At 37.2% G+C, this 19,500-nt stretch overlaps 1 protein-coding gene and 1 pseudogene across 1 annotated transcript; both read left to right on the forward strand.

Moving 5' to 3' along the window:
- Positions 1–8,429: 8,429 nt before the first annotated feature.
- On the forward strand, positions 8,430–9,389 carry OR8U9 (olfactory receptor family 8 subfamily U member 9). Its single transcript, NM_001390675.1, has one exon. The coding sequence runs from the start codon at positions 8,430–8,432 to the stop codon at positions 9,387–9,389; it is 960 nt and encodes a 319-aa protein (NP_001377604.1).
- Positions 12,380–13,347, forward strand: OR5AL9P (olfactory receptor family 5 subfamily AL member 9, pseudogene; annotated as a pseudogene).

Consider the following 19,500-nt stretch of genomic DNA (forward strand, 5'->3'; position numbering starts at 1 on the left):
TTCTCAGGCAAGAATACTAGAGTGGGTTGTGATCCCCTCCTCCAGGGGATCTTCCCCATCCAGAGACCAAACCTGCATCTCTACATCTCCTGCATTGGCAGGGGGGTTCTTTACCAGTAGCACCACCTGAGAAGCTCCAATAAATGATAATAACTAAAATTAGTCTGGTGGAGTGGGGTGGCATAACCAAAGCTCTGACCAATTTTTCCTCTTAACACATTTTCCAGCCATCTTCCTTCTGGCCACTCAGAAACAACTTGTGTCATTGCCACAAGACCAAGTTGCTTTCCCAGCACTATCTGAAAGGTATGAGACTAAACATGATCTATGGTCCCATGCTGCCTGGTAGTTCTTTGAGTTCCAATCTTTTCATAAGCATCATAGGAATTCTATTTTGACAAGGGAAATCTCTCTCACCAGTGCTGTTTCTGACCTGTTCCTAAATCTCCCCCAATCCTCACAATATTAATGTCCAGTTGTTCTTCCAATTACAAACTTTCTTAAATGTAGTATCATTCATGAGGGTGTAAATTCTACCAGGACTTCTACCAGTCTGAAAATGGAAAAATCTAAATTTGAACAAGAAACTTTATTTATTTATTTTTTTTTTCTGGTTTGTTGGTTTTTGGCCACATGGCTTGTGAGATTTTAGTTCCCTGAACAAGGATTGAACCCAGGTGCTCAGCAGTGAAAGCCAGAGCCCTAACCACTGGATCACCAGGGAATATCCAAGAAAGCTTATCTCTTGAAAACTTTGAGATCTAGGTAACTAGCACTGCTTGGAAAACAGCTGTGGTTTTCAAACTGTTAAGTATAACTTTTCTTTAATAATGCTGTTAAGAAAAACATGAAATGGTGAAAATTGCTGTGTGGGTCTGATTTAAAATGTGTTATTGAAATGAGGTTAATTTTATTGATGTGTTTGGGGATTCAAGGTTTCAATGATCATTATTTGTCATAATTTTTGTCATAATCTATTCTACAAAGTTTCTAAATAACTGTAGTAATACATTTGCTTTATTTACAGAGGTTCAATTCCCAAGTTCTCACAGATTAGTCTCTTGTGACAACTCAGAAAGGAATGTGAGATAAATGAGTCCCAGTGGTACTTTCTCATGGAGATGGCATGAAATCTTTTTTCAGGTTCTCCCAGACTTTCAAATGAAGATCTTGGGAGAGGAAAAAAATAAAAATAAAGCAAACTCACAAATCTCCCAAACTCTCTCTCTACAAGTGAAAATCCCATTGTTGAGGACTATTTTCCAGGGAACAGCTGCCAGGAACACTGTCTAAATTGCATGTTTATTTGTAAAGCTCCTGCCTCAGAAATATGCTTATCTCATTTGCAAGCTTATTTGTCAAGTTTCTCTCCAGCAGTGAAAAACCTGGCCCCACTACTTAAAAGTCATTTAATTACTTGTTCAACACCAATATACATGTACAGCCTTTCAGAATTAACTTGGACCACCATGAGAAACAGATTTATAAACCAGAATGCAAAGTTTATATGCAGTTCCTTTTGTCTATAATTTTACAATGACTAATCAAAGAGCCATTTTCCAAAGTTACTCATGGCAAATCTCCCATCTTAAGTGTGATTATGTCACACATTCATAATACAGTTAAATACATTTGTATGAAATTTTTCCTGGCATTGTCTGACAATCTCAATAACTTATATATATATATATATATGCTATGCTATGCTAAGTCGTTTCAGTCGTGTCCAACTCTGTGCGACCCCATAGACGGCAGCCCACCAGGCTCCGTTGTATAATTTAGTCTTTGCAGTATGCAGTTCTATGAATTTATGATAATTGCAGAGAGTTAAATAACAACCCCCTAGGTAACATGCAGAACAGTTCCTTCACCTTAAAAATTCCCTTAATGTATCTCCTAGTCAAATACTCTCCCCTCCCCAAAACTTTGATCAACCGAACTGAACTCTTTCTCCTAAAAGTTTAAGAAATGGAAAGATAAACCTTTCCCTGGGAAGAGCCCTTGATGACATATGTGTATATATAACTAATGTTGAAATAGCTTTATAAAAACTCAATCCTAACAAGTTGTGGTTAATAACTCCTCTTTATTGTCACTTGAATTCAACTAATGTATTTGCATGCAGGGATTTATACAGAAGATTACTACTTAGTTAATTTTCCAACATCCCTATACCAAGTAGAAGTCAAGCCATTTTACAGTTAAACATAAATGAGATCAGAACATTTTTCCAAATGCATTAACCATGTTTGTCATTTAAAATAAAATACAGAATAATTATGTAACTTACTAAGCATCAGTTCACTTTAGTTCAGTCGCTCAGTCGTGTCCGACTCTTTGCGACCCCATGAATCGCAGCACAGCAGGCATCCCTGTCCATCACCAACTCCCGGAATTCACTCAGACTCACGTCCATCGAGTCGGTGATGCCATCCAGCCATCTCATCCTCTGTCATCCCCTTCTCCTCCTGCCCCCAATCCCTCCCAGCATCAGAGTCTTTTCCAATGAGTCAACTCTTCACATGAGGTGGCTAAAGTACTGGAGTTTCAGCTTTAGCATCATTCCTTCCAAAGAAATCCCAGGGCTGATCTCCTGCAGGATGGACTGGTTGGATCTCCTTGCAGTCCAAGGGACTTTCAAGAGTCTTCTCCAACACCACAGTTCAAAAGCATCAATTCTTCAGCCCTCAGCTTTCTTCAAGTCCAACTCTCACATCCATACATGACCACTGGAAAAACCATAGCCTTGACTAGACAGACCTTTGTTGGCAAAATAATATCTCTGCTTTTCAATATGCTATCTAGGTTGGTCATAACTTTTCTTCCAAGGAGTAAGCGTCTTTTAATTTCATGGCTGCAGTCACAATATGCAGTGATTTTGGAGCCCAAAAAAGTAGTCTGACACTGTTTCCACTGTTTCCCCATCTATTTGCCATGAAGTGATAGGATCGGATGCTATGATCTTCGTTTTCTGAATGTTGAGCTTTAAGCCAACTTTTTCACTCTCCTCTTTCACCTTCATCAAGAGGCTTTTTAGTTCCTCTTCACTTTCTGCCATAAGGGTGGTGTCATCTGCATATCTGAGATTATTGATATTTCTCCTGGCAATCTTGATTCCAGTTTGTGCTTCTTCCAGCCCAGCGTTTCTCATGATGTACTCTGCACACTAAGCATAATTCATGTTAATTCATATAATCCTGATTGATGCTGACAAATCATGATCATGTCAAGCTTTGAAATGCAAGGATTTGCTACTTTTCCTGTTCACTGAACCACGTATGTTAATGCATCGTGTACAAACTGCCCTGCAGCCATTATATTAAAGCCCATAGTTATCACTGAAAATTTATTTCATAGAAAACTACATGGTAAAATTTATATTCAAAATCACTATACAAAGCAGACAAATCCCTCCCTGTATCCTCACAAACCATATGCAGGATAATCTGGTTCAGTTCAGTTCAGTCGCTCAGTCGTATCCGACTCTTTGTGACCCCATGAATCACAGCACGCCAGGCCTCCCTGTCCATCACCAACTCCCGGAGTTCACTCAGACTCATGTCCATCAAGTCAGTGATGCCATCCAGCCATCTCATCCTCTGTCGTCCCCTTCTCCTCCTGCACCCAATCCCTCCCAGCATCAGAGTCTTTTCCAATGAGTCAACTCTTCGCATGAGGTGGCCAAAGTTACCATCATTAATCCAGAATCCTTAGGGATGCAAACTTCTCCTTGCTTTGGGCCTCACAGTTTACATCAAATGTTTTACTGATCCTCTCATTTATGTCTTTTAGGTTCATTATGTGTAACTGAAGTTTTATTTTTCACCTCCTATCTGAAACCTCTGGAAGATATAATTAAAGTATCTGGTGAATTCTCGGTTAATTGCTGGATGCCCTAAATTATGGAGAAGGCCAGAAACAAAAACACCAATACAGTATACGAACACATATATATGGAATTTAGAAAGATGGTAACAATAACCCTGTATGCAAGACAGCAAAAGAGACACAGTTGTATAGAAGAGTCATTTGGACTCTGTGGGTGAGGGCAAGGGTGGGATGATTTGGGAGAATGGCATTGAGACATGTATATTACCATATGTGAAACAAACTGCCAGTCCAGGTTCAATGCATGATACGGGATGCTCAGGGCTGGTGCACTGGGCTGACCCAGAGGGATGGTATGAGGAGGCAGGTGGGAGAGGGGTTCAGGATGTGGAACACATGTACATCCGTGGTGGATTCATGTCAATGTATGGCAAAACCAATACAGTATTATAAAGTAATTAGCCTCCAATTAAAATAAATAAATTTATACTAAAAAAATTTATGGAGAAGGCAACAGAAATTGCTCTATATTGGAAAAATGAAGATAATTCCATAGTTCCTTTCTCCCTCATTACCCCCTCCCATAAACCCAACAAAAACTGTTTCAATGTAGAGAATTATTGTTTCCATAAACATGCTGTCTTTGTCCATTCAAGTTATCATAACAAAATACTATAAAAATAAGTGGTTTTTAACAATATAAAGTTATTTTCTCATAATTTGGGGGGCCAGTAAGTCCAAGATCAAGCTCCTGATCAGTTTGGTTCTTTGTAGAAACTCTCTTGCGGGATTGTATGTGGCTGCTCTCTAACTGTGCTCTCCTCACATGAGCTCTTCTGTGTGTGTATGTGTGTGTATCAGAGAGTGTGTGTTTACATGTTAAAGAGAGAGAGAACAAACTAGTGTCTCTCTTTGTAAGGCCACTGATTTATCATGAGGATCCCATTCTCATTATCGCTTCTAAGCCTACCTCCCTCCCTAAGGACCATCTGCAAATACCATCACATTGGGTTTGGGCCCTTGATCTATGAATTTGGGGAGGATACAATTCAGTTTACAGCCGACACATTGTTTCCAAGTAAATATTTGGCAAAACTAACACAATTATGTAAAGTTTAAAAATAAAATTAAAAAAATAATAATATAAATAAATAAATAAAATAAAAAGAACAAAAAAAACCCCTAAAAAATTTAAAAAAATAAAAACGTGACAATATCAACAAAATAAATAAATAAATAAATAAAACCATCTTCTATCTGTACACCCTTGTTGTAGACACAGAAGAGCTAAGAAAGCTCTCTGGGAGAGTGTTCTTTAGACTTGGTCAACCAAGGAAATCAAGTAATGATGGAGAGAGACAACTAAAGAGAAAATGAACACTTCACGAACATTTCAAAGAATAGGACAATGATGTTCAGAAATAGATTCTTGGAGGAGTTACATATTCATTTATTTGAAAGAGATGTAGTTAGAAAGTTCACAAGGTAATTTTTATTTTTCTTCCAAGGATACATTTAAATCCTTCTGTTGAACAACAAGAACCACATAACAATTAAAGCAACAAATAAATAAGAGTAACTCAAAAACTAGAAAATCTTAGGGCAATGATATCAAACGCAGAACTGTACACCTGAAGTTCTTCAAAACAGAATAATAATGCTAATTGATCTTCAGCCTGCCTTGGGATCTCTTGGGGTGTGGGCTCTGAGCTTCCTGATTATTTTCCTTGCCTCCTATTCTAAGTGAGAAAGAGCCCTGGGATACGTCAGGGACAAAACTTTGCAGTGTGCTGCTACCCAGACCTGTTTGGAGAAGAAATAGGAACACGGTCTGCCAGGTATAGTTTAGAAGAGTATATTTAAAAATTGAGATACAAATGACAGTTTTCAAATGAATTAGAATAGAATAAATTTTAGAATAAAATATTTTGGATGGCATTTTAGAAACAAGGGAAAGAATATCTCCTCTAATCTTATTTCAGTTATGCAGACATGTAGTATTATATAAAATGCATTTTTAGTAGTTTGGGATGAAAAAAATATTTGAAATCTCTGAGATAGAATCTATTCAAATATTTAGACAAATTAGGCACTTAACTGATTAGACTGTAAACTATGTCAAGACTCTCCTTTCCATTTTAACAAATCTAGTCATTTTACCCAGAATGAGAGATAAGCACATTAAATTAAATCATCATTGTGACCCTTAACATATTTGATACAAATAAAAATATGAATTATGAACAGGGGCATAAACTGAAATAGTGTGACAAGCATGTAGAAGGGGCTATATTAAGAAATGAATAAAGAATTCATGACTCCCACCCATGGAGTAGATAACCTATCAAAAGAAGAAATACAGAAATAGATGGAAATAATAAATTATATGTAAATAAATTATGTATGAAATGTTTCCAGAACATAAAAATGAAAACTGGTAAGTAACAGAGGAACTGGAATTTAAAGAAGTCTCTTCTCGGGAAAGGTTGAGTTTTGATAGGCTTTGAAGAATAAATAAGATTTTTTCTTCCAACTCTAATTATCATTCACCTGGTAGAGATAAGTATATAAAACACATAGGAAGTAGGGAAAAATGGAAAGTCATACTGTAATTGATGATTGCAAAATAATTCTGTGTGTTGACTGCAGCATGATATGTGAGTATATAAATTCTGAATATAAAATATCATGAGTTAGATCATAAAAGATCATATATAATATACTTTCAAATATATTATCAAATATATGCATGTGCTACCTTTAAAATAAGATAAAATGGCATACTGAAGCATGTCTAGTTGCTAAACAATGAACTCTTAGCTGCTGTCTTGGAATTAGTAAACCAAATTTCCAATAAAATACTTGCTTAATTATTTCAAAGTAGAATTCATTTATTCATGGGACGACTAACTAGGCTTTTAAACACTCTGATGACTTGCTTTATGTATTGATCAATACCATCAAAAATTATCTTATTCCCATAGAAAGTTGTAGAAACATTCACACATGCCCACTTAAAAATTATTTTTGATTTTGATAAAATAGGCACCTTTAAATTAGGAAAATGAGGAACAAACTGAATTTTTGACATGCTAAAATTAATGTATTTTGAGGGTGACAGAGCATTCAAATAAAGATCTCCCAATTTCATTCAAGGTTCTTTCTGCTGTGCCTTGCTTGGCATAAACCTCAATGAAATGGCATTCATCAACATTTATCTATTAAAAAATCAATGGCTCATTACTGAGACTCCATTGTATTTTTTTCTCATAGATATAATAGAATAAGTGAAATAAAATAGAAATTTTACATTGACTTTAAAATTTTTATTGGAGCATATTTTTTTATTGATTTATAATAAAAATATTGCAATTCCTGCTGAACAGCAAAGTGGCTCACTTATACATATACATCTATCCAGTCTTTTGTAGATACTTTTCCATTTCGGAGTATTGGGTAGACTACCCTGCATTAAAAGGTAGATGCTTGTTAGTTATCTAATAGTGAGTGGTCTCCTGCATCAGAAGAACACTAGTTTGAAAGCCCTGTGCTACAGACAGGCTGTCTAAGCTTACTTCAGGTGCTTTACCTCTCAGTGTTTCTTCCCTGTCTATAACATGGGAATATAAGAAGCAAAGTAGGACTTCTCTCATGGTCCAGTGGTTAAGAATCCACCTGCCAATGCAGGGGACATGGGTTTGATACCTGGTTCAGGAAGATCCCACATGCCATGGGACCAGTAAGCCCATGTAACACAACCACTGAGCCTGTGTTCTGCAACAAGGAAAGGCAGCAAAATGAGAAGCCTGGGCACCACACAGAGGAGTAGCCCTGGTCGCTGCAAGCCGAGAATGCCTGAGTGCACTGAGGAAGACCAGGGCAGTCACAAAAAAATTATATTATATTTTTTATAATATGTTTTTATATTATAATTTATTTTTATAATATATATATATATTTTTTTTTATTTAACTGCCCTGGTCTTCCTCAGTGCACTCATAAAATAACAAACAACCCATGAGGTAGCTATAGTCCTTAATAAAGTTGCCCATTTTCAGCATTTGCATTATTAACACATTTGTGAAGATTATGTAGCAATCAATGGTGGCCTCCCTGCAATAAGTACTGAGAATAGAATAGATGGATAGAGCATGCTGTTCATTGCTCTGTCAGGACTGCAACAATGTGGGGTTTGTATCACATATACAAGTCTGTCAGAGTGATGTCACTGCAGGGGGCTCATTTTCCTTTATATTATTAATGTTAGGATATTTTTTATAAAAGCAATAGCTTTAATGTTTTGAAAAAATAATGTTAAATTTTAAAAAGCATAGGAGCTTTGAGCAAAGAGTCAGTGTGGACTGAATCCTATCCACAGCTGTTAACTTCATAAAATGCACTTATTTGGGGGAGATAAATATGTCTCTCCTGTAAAACATCTCCATCTACTCTTTTTCTCATCGCCAGACTCAAGGATGCTAGCACTCTCACTGTTAGCACTTTCATCTTGATAATACCAATTGCTTTAAAGGATATTAAGACTTGAATTTGATTAAGTTGGATTTTATTATCCTCTCGTCATCCAGACATAGTGAAGACACATGATCCAGAAAAATTGCAGCCAGGTGACAGAATTTGTTCTCATGGGCCTCACAGATCGTCAGGAGTTGAAGATCCCCCTCTTTGTCCTGTTCTTATCCATCTACCTCTTCACAGTAGCAGGCAACCTGGGTCTGATCCTAGTCATCAGAACAGATTCAAGACTCCACACGCCAATGTACTTCTTCCTTAGTAACTTGGCTTTTGTTGATTTCTGTTATTCTTCTGTCATTACACCCAAAATGCTAGGAAATTTCTTGTACAAACAAAATGTTATCCCTTTCAATGGATGTGCTGCCCAGCTGGGCTGTTTCCTGGCCTTCATGACTGCCGAGTGTTTGCTGCTGGCTTCCATGGCCTATGACCGGTATGTGGCCATCTGTAACCCTCTGCTCTATATGGTCATAATGTCCCCAGGAATCTGCGTTCAGCTTGTGGCTGCCCCCTATGGCTACAGCTTCCTGGTTGCCCTATTTCATACCATCCTCACCTTCCGCCTCTCCTACTGCCATTCCAACCTCATCAATCATTTCTACTGCGATGACATGCCTCTTCTCAGGCTCACTAGATCAGACACTCACTCCAAGCAGCTATGGATTTTTGCCTGTGCTGGCCTCATGCTCATTTCTTCCCTTCTTGTTGTCTTTATCTCCTACATGTACATTATTTCTGCCATCCTGAAGATGCGCTCCGCTGAAGGCAGACGCAAGGCTTTTTCCACCTGTGGCTCCCACATGCTGGCAGTCACCATATTCTATGGGACCCTCATCTTTATGTACTTACAGCCAAGTTCTCATCATTCCCTTGACACGGATAAGATGGCCTCTGTCTTCTATACAGTGATCATTCCCATGTTGAACCCTTTAATCTACAGCCTTAGGAATAAGGAAGTGAAAGATGCCCTGATAAAAGTCATCATGAATAGAAACCAGGCTTTTATGTTCATGAAATTAAGAAAGTGACTGGAATGAATAAAAACAGAATTTTCTTCACAGTCTGATTTTTTTCTCTTAAGCTACCAAAATGCCTATTCTTAATACTGGATTTCTACATGTATGTTCATGGTGCAGTAAAATTTTCTGAATATTTTCACTTAGAATGAGATTTCAGATATAAAAGTGCCCATTAGAATTTTTTGCCAATTCTCTCATTTTCAAATGAAATCATATTAAAAAATAATTCTTTGTTCCATAAGAATTTATACCAATGTTTTTTTTATTTCTCAAATGAATAATTGCATAACAAACCATTATCTGGGTATATAACTAGTTATAGGACAAAAGTTTCATCGTTCCACCACTTTAAAATCCCTGGTTCAGGATTCTCCAGTTCCATTAATCATATCCCATATGAAGAGCAAAGATGCACATGTACTTCTTTCCCTGATTTGCTAGTTTCTTTGAAAAATATAACATTATAAAACTGTTTCATAATTTTAAATTAATGAATGAATTAATGAAACTGCTCCATATTTATACCTTTAACAAACTGCCTTTATTTTTTTTTCAAATTGTCTTTGTTCAGATGAGTAATACATCCAAAGTTTACCTTAGTCACGGATTTAACATGGCCTGGCATCTGGTCTGATCTCTGAAGACTAATTTTTTTTTAATTTTATTTTATTTTTCAACTTTACAATATTGTATTGGTTTTGCCACACATCAAAATGAATCCGCCACAGGTATACATGTGTTCCCCATCCTGAACCCTCCTCCCTCCTCCCTGAAGACTAATTTTTAAGTGAACTTCTTTTTTTAAAGCCTATGAGATCTTGTTATATTTTTTCAAGGTATCTAAAAAAGGTGTAACTCAAGAATGGAATCCCAGGGGTATCATATATTCTAAATTAATATACACAAAATAATTGAAACGCCATAGATCATTTTCCAGTAGCAAGGATCCTATGCAATTATACTGGGCAGATCTCAGGTAAGTTGGCCCTCACTGGATAAGGTGTAGTTTATAATGTGATGAGCACACTAGGCCATGCAGTCTAGCTTGGAAAAGAACACATGTCTTGTAGTCAAAGGATGGACTTGAACTGTCTGTGGGCTTCCTGTAGCTTATTTGTCAATTAAATGAAGACAGCATTACAAAATTTGGAGTCTTCTAAAATACTGAATACACAAAAGAGTAATAATAAATCAGAAGCATTTGCACATCATCTCTCTTGCTAAAGAACCTGAATTCTAGTCCCAACTATACTATACATGAGAGGCCAATTTATAAATGAAGATTAACATACACAACAGATAACTGTGATATAGACAGATAGATATAGATATACAGGTATGCATATATAATTTCAGATAAGCGTAATGATAATTGAACAGTTTGCAATTACACAGAAAATGGTTTTGAGTTTGTAATTTGCATATCATTTGAATATATATTAATGAATGTATATAGTGTGTGTGTGTGTGTGTTCAGTTGCTCAGTTATGTCTGACTCTTTGCAACCCAATGGACAGTAGCCCACCAAGCTGCTCTGTCCATGGAATTGTCCCAGCAAGAGTACAGGAGTGTGTTGTCATTTCCTACTCCAGTGGATCTTCCTGACCAAAAAATTGAATCTGTATCTGCTGCATCTCCTGAGTTGGCAGGCAGATTCTTTATCACTAGCACACCTGTGAAGACCATATGTGTGAGAGAGAGAGTGTGTGTGTGTGTGTGTGTGTGTGTGTGTGTGTGTGTATGCCATTTGAATGTTTAATGAAACATAACCAGAGAAAGGAAATAGGGTATATATTTTGGTGAATCATAGAGATACAGGGTTGACTTAATCTACAGTTCTCAAAAGTTTTTTTTTTTTTGTCTTTCTTTAAACACATTTATCCACTATTTGAACATTTCAGTAGTTCCTGCAGCAAATTTTGAGTCTCTATTCTGTATACTCAAAGCCTGTCATTAATGTCTTTGAATTCACACTGTCCTATCTTGGCAAGATGGAGCTTTTACCATGATACAGCTCTTCAATTAAAGAGCATAGATTCCTGGTGTCTGAAAGCCCGAATCTGAATGCTAGGTCTGACCTTTGAGGAGTCAAAACATCTCAGACACTTACGTTCACCTCCATCTCTTCAACACTGTGAAGGTGAAACGAATAGCAAACTCTAAATCTATTGTCCTGAGACCAAGACTATAGATGAATTTCTTTTCTAAATGTCATTCTACCAAAAATAATGTGAAACTATGAATTTATTTGACTTAAACATAAATAACATGAATATATAAGATGAATATAGCAATTTAATATTGCTAAGCTCAATATTAAATTAAGCTTTATGTTTAAATGTTTTGTTTATCATATGAAGTGGAATTCTGAAAACTATGTTTTCACTTTTCTTTGAAGTTTCACATTTTTGTGAAAATTAAGTTATAATTTTCATTACATAGCATTCTTCTATCTATTGTAATAGAAGACATTGTCACAATCATAAAAAAATCCAATATCATCTTTTCACTAAACATATTGTTTAGATACACTTTCATACTTTATACATAACTATATTACATAACTATATTTCACCTTTTCTTTCATTGCATTGGCTAGCACATTAAGAATAATATTTAGTAAGAGTCATGATTGTCTTAATTCTGGTTGAAATGCCTTGTGTTTCATCTTAATATATTCATGGCCATCTCTTTAACTCTTGAAATATTTATCCTGCCATACTACCTATGATGCTGGAATTTTGTATACATGATATCCTATATTTCAATTCAAGATATTCTGTCTTCCTTAACAAATATCCTTACTACTGATTGTGTTGGAATTCCTGCCTGCAGAAAGTCCCTTCAAATCCAAAGCAGGCAGCACTGAAATCTGAGAATGGCCTGTTGACCACTGAGGATTTTTCTTTCCAATATGGTCACCATAAAATAAGCATGAGCGACGTCCTTAATCCACAACGTGAAAGAGTACCTGCAACAGATATTCTGCACATAACAGTATGATATGCTTCTATATACAATTCATGGCCAAACACAATAATTCAGAAGTAACTGAATTCATCCTCTTGGGACTCACAGACAGTCCTGAGCTTCAAGCCCTTCTTTTTGGGATCTTTTTAGTGATCTACTTAATTAGTGTCATGGGTAATCTTGGATTAATCATGCTAATTCATGTCAGTCCTCAGCTTCATACAGCTATGTATTATTTCCTTAGCCACCTAGCTTTTGTTGATTTTTGCTATACCTCCTCGGTCACTCCTAACACTCTGGTGAACTTCCTCCAAGAAACTAAAAGAATATCCTTACCTGCTTGTGCCATTCAGTTGTTTTGCTTTATCATGTTTGTGGTTTGTGAATTTTATATGCTCTCAGTCATGGCTTATGACAGGTATGTGGCCATTTGTAATCCTTTACTCTATACCATTGTCGTGAACAAAAGGGTTTGTATTCAGATGGTGCTTAGCACATATCTATATAGCTTTTCTGTGGGACTCCTATAAGCAACTCTTACATTCCACTTATCTTTCTGTCATTCAAACATAATAAATCAAGTGATGATGTCCCCTTGGTTGCCCTGGCCTGTCATGAAACCCATCACAAATATATCAAAAAGTTGTTATTGTTCACACTTGCTGGGTTCAATATCTTCTTCTCTCTTTTTATCCTCCTTGTCTCCTATGTATTCATTCTATTTGCCATTCTAAGGATTAAATCAGCTGAAGGCAGAAAAAAGGCATTTTCTACTTGCGCTTCCCACTTGACTTCCATCACTATATTTTATGGTCCGATCATCTTCATGTATATGCAACCAGAAACAAGCCATTCCTTGCATACTGATAAAATATCTTCTGTATTCTATATAGTGGTAATTCCCATGCTAAATCCTCTCATATACAGCCTGAGGAACAAGGAAGTAAAAAATACTTTGAAGAGAACTATGGAAAAAATGTATTCTACTATAATATAAGTGATCCATGCTTTAACTGAAAGCCTTCACATTTAGGAGGCCAAAAAAAAGCAAATAAGCAAAAAACAAATAGTTTTTCTGCATGGTCATGCCTTTAGTGACATGCTTTCTAACACTGCAATGTTTAAAAAGTGTAAGTGGTAGTGTTGTCTCATCCTGTCCGACTCTTTGCGACCCCATGGACTGTAGCCCGCCAGGCTCCTCTGCCCAAGGAGCCCTCCAGGCAAGAAGACTGGAGTGAGTTCCATTCCCTTCTCCTGTGGGTCTTCCTGACACTGAGATGGAGCCAGTCTCCGCATTGCTGGCAGATTCTTTACCATTTGAGCCACCAAGTGAAAGTTAATACAGAAGATACATTTAGTTTCTAATTTTATTTTTATTATTTTGTAAATTATAACTTCTGATAATGCTGAATATGCATTGGAAAGACTGATGCTGAAGCTGAAGCGCCAATATTTTGGCCAATTGATGTGAAGAGCTGATTCACTGGAAAAGACCCTGATGCTTGTAAAGATTGAAGGCAGTAAGACAAGAGAACGACAGAGGGTGAGATGGTTGGATGGCATTCTCAACTCAATGGATGTGAGTCTGAGCAAACTCCAGGAGATAATGAAGGAGAGGGAAGCCTGGAGTGCTCTAGTCTATGGGGTTCCAAAGGGTTGGACATGGTTAGTGATTGAACTACAACAGCAATATTGAAAGATATGAGGCTGAAATAAGTTCAGTTGCAAATAGTGGGTTAAATTTTCTTTTGTAGATCATTTAAAATCTCTCTTTTTTTTCATAGTGGAATTTTGACTTGAATGCTTCAATTCATAAATTTCACATGATAAAAATCATCTCGTCTTTAGATTACTAAAGCAGCTTTCAATTATTAGTATGGTATAAAATACACTCATGCACACACACATACACACACACACACAGAGTAAGAAGAATCTGAAAAGAACTGTTGATTCTAAAACTCTAACATGGCCACTAATATCAACACTGACAGAAACTCTGACTTAAAAAGACTGAAACAGTAACTTGAATTTTAACAAGGGAAGCATGTCCTTCTGCAAAGAGTAAGGTCTATAGATCCAATAATGCAGTTAATTTGCTGATTTTTACTGAAGTTATTTGGTCTTTGAAGCATGTCCTTGCTCTGAGTAACATACAACTATGACCATATGAAAACAATTACACTGAATATATAAACTGCCTTGGAGAATATAATTATTTTAACAAAACTAACAAGCAGAATATATATTTTCATTTATTTTGTCTTTAATTTTATTCATAAATGTCATTGATTTCTGAGAAAATTCTTTGGCTAGATTTGTTCCCAGATATTTTATTCTTTTTATTCAATTGTTAATGAGATTGTTTTCTTAATTCTTATGATGATTCATTATCACTATATAGAAATATAACAGATTTTTATTTATTAAATTTGTGTCCATCAATTTTATTCATTGGTGAGTTCTATCAGTTTTTTGGTGACCTCTTGGAATGTTTTATACAGAAAATCATATCATCTGCCACTGTTCCTTTCTTTTTTTTAAATTTAATTTTATTTTTAAACTTTACATAATTGTATTAATTTTGCCAAATATCAAAATGAATCCACCACAGGTATACATGTGTTCCCCATCCTGAACCCTCCTCCCTCCTCCCTCCCCATACCATCCCTCTGGGTCGTCCCAGTGCACTAGCCCCAAGCATCCAGTATTATGCATCGAACCTGGACTGGCATCTTGTTTCATACATGATATTTTACATGTTTCAACGCCATTCTCCCAAATCTTCCCACCCTCTCCCTCTCCCACAGAGTCCATAAGACTGTTCTATAAAGAAGATATTTCATTGAAGGTTTTTGTATCTATGTCCACCATGGATATTAACCTGTAATTATCTCTTTTGGTAGTGTCTTTATCTGGTTTTGGTATCAAGGCCATACCTGCCTTGTAAAATGAGGTTGCAGGGAAATGCAAATTAAAACCACAATGAGATATTACCTCACATCTGTCAGAATGACTATTACCAAAAATGTAACAAATAACAAATGCTGCCAATACAATAGAGAGGACACCCTTGTGCACTGTTGATACAGCAACTACTGAAAAGAGTAGGAGACTCCTCAGAAAACTAATAGTAGATATCATGTGATCAGAACTCCATTTCTGGGTATTGTTCTAAAGGAAACAAAACAGTAATTTGAAAAGATATATACACCTTTATGTTCACTGCAGAATTATTTACAGTAACCGATTTATTAAAGTATCATAAATATCCATCAAAGAAAATGGAATTTTACTCAGCCATTAAAAAAAAAAAAAGAATGAAATCCTGTCATTTGTGATAACGTGGGTTAATCTACAGGGTATTATGCTAAGTGAAATGTCAGATGGAAAAAGACAAATACTGTACAATTCAACCGGTATGTGAAATCTAAAGAAAGACTTAATAAAACAGAGAATAAGTAGTTTCTTGAAGAAAGTGGAGTGGGGAGATGTGTGAACGAGGTGAGAGACCTTAAGAAGAACAAACTTCCAGTCACAAAATGAATGAGTCTCTGTGTGAAATGCAGCCAGCGTGGGGAATATAATCAATTGCACTGCAACACATGCGTATGGTAACAGACAGTGACTAGACAAGCCACAGTGACTGTTTTGTAACGTGTAAGAGTCCTCAGTCACTATGTTGTGCAGATGGAACCAACACAGTGTTGTAAGTCAGTTAGTTTGTTATTGTCGTTGAGTTGGCCAGTTGTGTCTGACTCTTTGCAATCCCTTTGACTGCAACACCCCAGGCTTCCCTGTCCCTCACCGTCTCCTGGAGTTGGCCCAAGTTCAAGTCCATTGCATCAGTGATGCCATCCAGCCATCTCATCCTATGATGCCCTCTTCTCCTTCTTCCCTCAATCTTTACTCAAATCAGTGACTTTTCCGATGAGTCAACTATTTGCATCAGTTCAGTTCACTTCAGTCGCTCAGTCATGTCTGACTCTTTGCGACCCCATGGACTGCAGCACGCCAGGCTTCCCTGTCCATCACCAACTCCCAGACCTTGCTCAAACTCATGTCCATCAAGTCGATGATGTCACACAACCATCTCATCCTCTGTCGTCCACTTCTCCTCCTGCCTTCAATCCTTCCCAGCATCAGGGTCTTTTCAAATAAGTCAGTTCTTTGCATCAGGTGGCCAAATTATTGGAACTTCAGCTTCAGTATCAGTCCCTCCAATGGGTATCCAGGACTGATTTCCTTTAGGATGGATTGGTTTGATCTCCTTGCAGTCCAATGGACTCTCAAGAGTCTTCTCCGACACCACAGTTTCAAAGCATCAATCTTTCAGCTCTCAGCTTTTTTTATGGTCCAACTCTCACATCAGTTGACCAAAACACTGGAGCTTCAGCTTCAGCATCACTCCTTTCAATGAGTATTCTATAATTCAACTTTAACAAAAAAAAAAAAGAAAGAAAGAAAAAGTAGGCACTGGGGTAAAAGCAAATGAAGGTTATCTCTGAGAATGGAGATTATAGGTGATGGTTAATTTTTACTTTAGGTTTTTCTGTGTTCCTATTTGTGGGCAATGAAAAGTATTGTTTATATAATTAGAGAGAAGACAATAAATGTTATAAAAAGTAGTATATAAAAATAAAGAGATATCATGTATTTGACAATCAAAGAGTTAAAAGAAAAAAATGTGTTAAAATGGTTAATATTTAAGGAATATGGGCAAAGATTATACTGGAATTCTTTGTAATATATTAGCAAATTTTCTTGAAATTCTGAATTTATGTCAAAATAAAAAGTTAAGTCATCTAGCACTTGCTATTTAATTTTAATTTAATGTTTTAATTGAATAATATTTTTAACACATATCTTATTTTGATGCTCTGATTCATAATCCTTTGTAATTTTAAAAGGCTATAACTTCTTGCCTGCTGCTGCTACTGCTGCTAAGTCGCTTCAGTCGTGTCTGACTCTGTGCGACCCCATAGACGGCAGTCCACCAGGCTCCCCCATCCCTGGGATTCTCCAGGCAAGAACACTGGAGTGGGTTGCCATTTCCTTCTCCAATGCATGAAAGTGAAAAGCAAAAGTGAAGTCGCTCAGTCGTGTCTGACCCTCAGCGACCCTATGGACTGCAGCCTTTCAGGCTCCTCCATCCATGGGATTTTCCAGGCAGGAGTACTGGAGTAGGGTGCCATTGCCTTCTCTGAATTTCTTGCCAGTAATACTTAAAAGTAATATATCTTTCCTTAAGAAAATAAATAAAACAATTCATGGATCTTCCCTAAAGTTTATTTTAACACAATTGCCTTTTGCTTTATAAGGGCTTATTACCAAGATTGTAGTTTTCATTTGTCACAGTCTGTCACAAAGCAATATACTATACTTTTAAAGAAAACTTTAAATTGCAATTTTGTATAATATTTTTAAATGGCTGTATATTTGTTAGTAACTTTATGATCAGCCTTAAAATTACAGCCAAAGTAATGAATATATCAAGGTATCTTCTCAAGTATTCAACTCTTTTAAGTTAGGAGGATAAATGCAGCTCTTTTAGACTCAGTTTCATTACTTCATGTTGGGAGGTCAAGTACTTTGCAGGCATGACAGAGGAAAACCAACCTCTGTATCATTTTTATTGTGCCTCCTGGCCAAGCAGAGAAGGCTTAAATCATAGCCACCACCTATCAGATTCCAGGTCACTTCCGCAGATTCCACTGTGCCTGCATCACTATGTACTATGTGCTATGTACTCCTAAGACAGGTCTTCTCAAGTATGTTTCAAGATATTATAGACTCATGGTGATGATCTATAAAAGGTAATTCAAAGCTGAAATAAGTTTTAAAAATGGTTTATGATACAGTCTCTTGCTTGAAGGCATAATTCCCATTAGCATAAAAAGAACAGACATGTTTACATTCTTTATTTATTGAAGTAACATTGGTTTACAATATTGTATAAGTTTCAAGTGTACAACATTATATTTCAACATCTTCATACACACAGCACAAGAAAAGGGAGATTACACATATATGCCTGCGTGTGTGCTCAGTTGTTTTAGTCCTGTCTCTTTCTGACCCTATGAACTATAGCCCACCAGGCTCCTCTGTCCCTGGGATTCTCCAGGCAAGAATACTGGAGTGGGTTGCCATTTCCTCCTCCAGGGGATCTTCCCAACGCAGGGGTCCAATCCATAACTTCTGTATCTCCTGCATTGGAGGTATATTCTTTACCCCTGGAATAGGCACCCCCCTCCAGTATTCTTCCCTGGAAAATTCCATGGACAGAGGAGCCTGGTGGATTACATTCCATGGGGTTGTAAAGAACCGGCTACAACAGAGCAAGCATATAAAAAATCACAAGATCCAAAAAACAGGGTGAGATCAATCTTTATATAAACCTCAAACATGCTCTTCAGGATCCAACCCAAGCCCCCAAAAATTTTCCCTAATTTGTAGCATATTTGAGAAAGGCAGATGTCTTTTCACCTGAAATTTTTTCGGTGACCTTCCCTGTTGCCTCACGACATTAATCCAGTACATCAGGATATGTTAGATTTCAGGGACTTCACCTTAGCCCGCTTGGAGAAAGTCTAAGACAAATTTATCAGCAGCCACTACTTGCTTCCACTGTGTGTGGCCACAGATCGCTCTGTGTGCAACTTTCCATGTGGCAGGCTGAACAGCGAGGCCATTGGCAACAGCCCAGGAACCAAAATACAATAATTAATACATAGTAAGTTTTTTTTTTTTTAAGGAATTCAGAATGTCTCATTTAAAACAAGCTCCTGACTAAGGCTCCCTGGACACCAGCATCTCCTTGAGGATGAGTGGGCCCTCCTGGGCCCTCCCTAACCCTGCAGACAGGGTGGCTTCAGGAGGCTGGTCATGCTCAGGGCTGGTTGTTGGATGTGGACTCTGAGTATTGCCGTTCCTCAATCTCTGTGTCATCCCTTCCTCCCACGGCAGACCACTAGTGGACCAGCGTGTGCTGGGCATGGCCTGGGAGGTTCCAGCTGACAAGCTGACAGACTCTGTGCTGGGACATGGTCAGACTGTTGTCCAGGCTCACCTCGAACACTCCTGGTACAGGCTCCTGAGGGACTCGTGGTCAGGACGCTGTGTCCACTGGCCGTGCGTGCTCACCAGAGAG

This window comes from Bos taurus, chromosome 15 (assembly GCF_002263795.3).
Source record: "Bos taurus isolate L1 Dominette 01449 registration number 42190680 breed Hereford chromosome 15, ARS-UCD2.0, whole genome shotgun sequence".
In the NCBI taxonomy this organism is placed as follows: Eukaryota; Metazoa; Chordata; class Mammalia; order Artiodactyla; family Bovidae; genus Bos; species Bos taurus.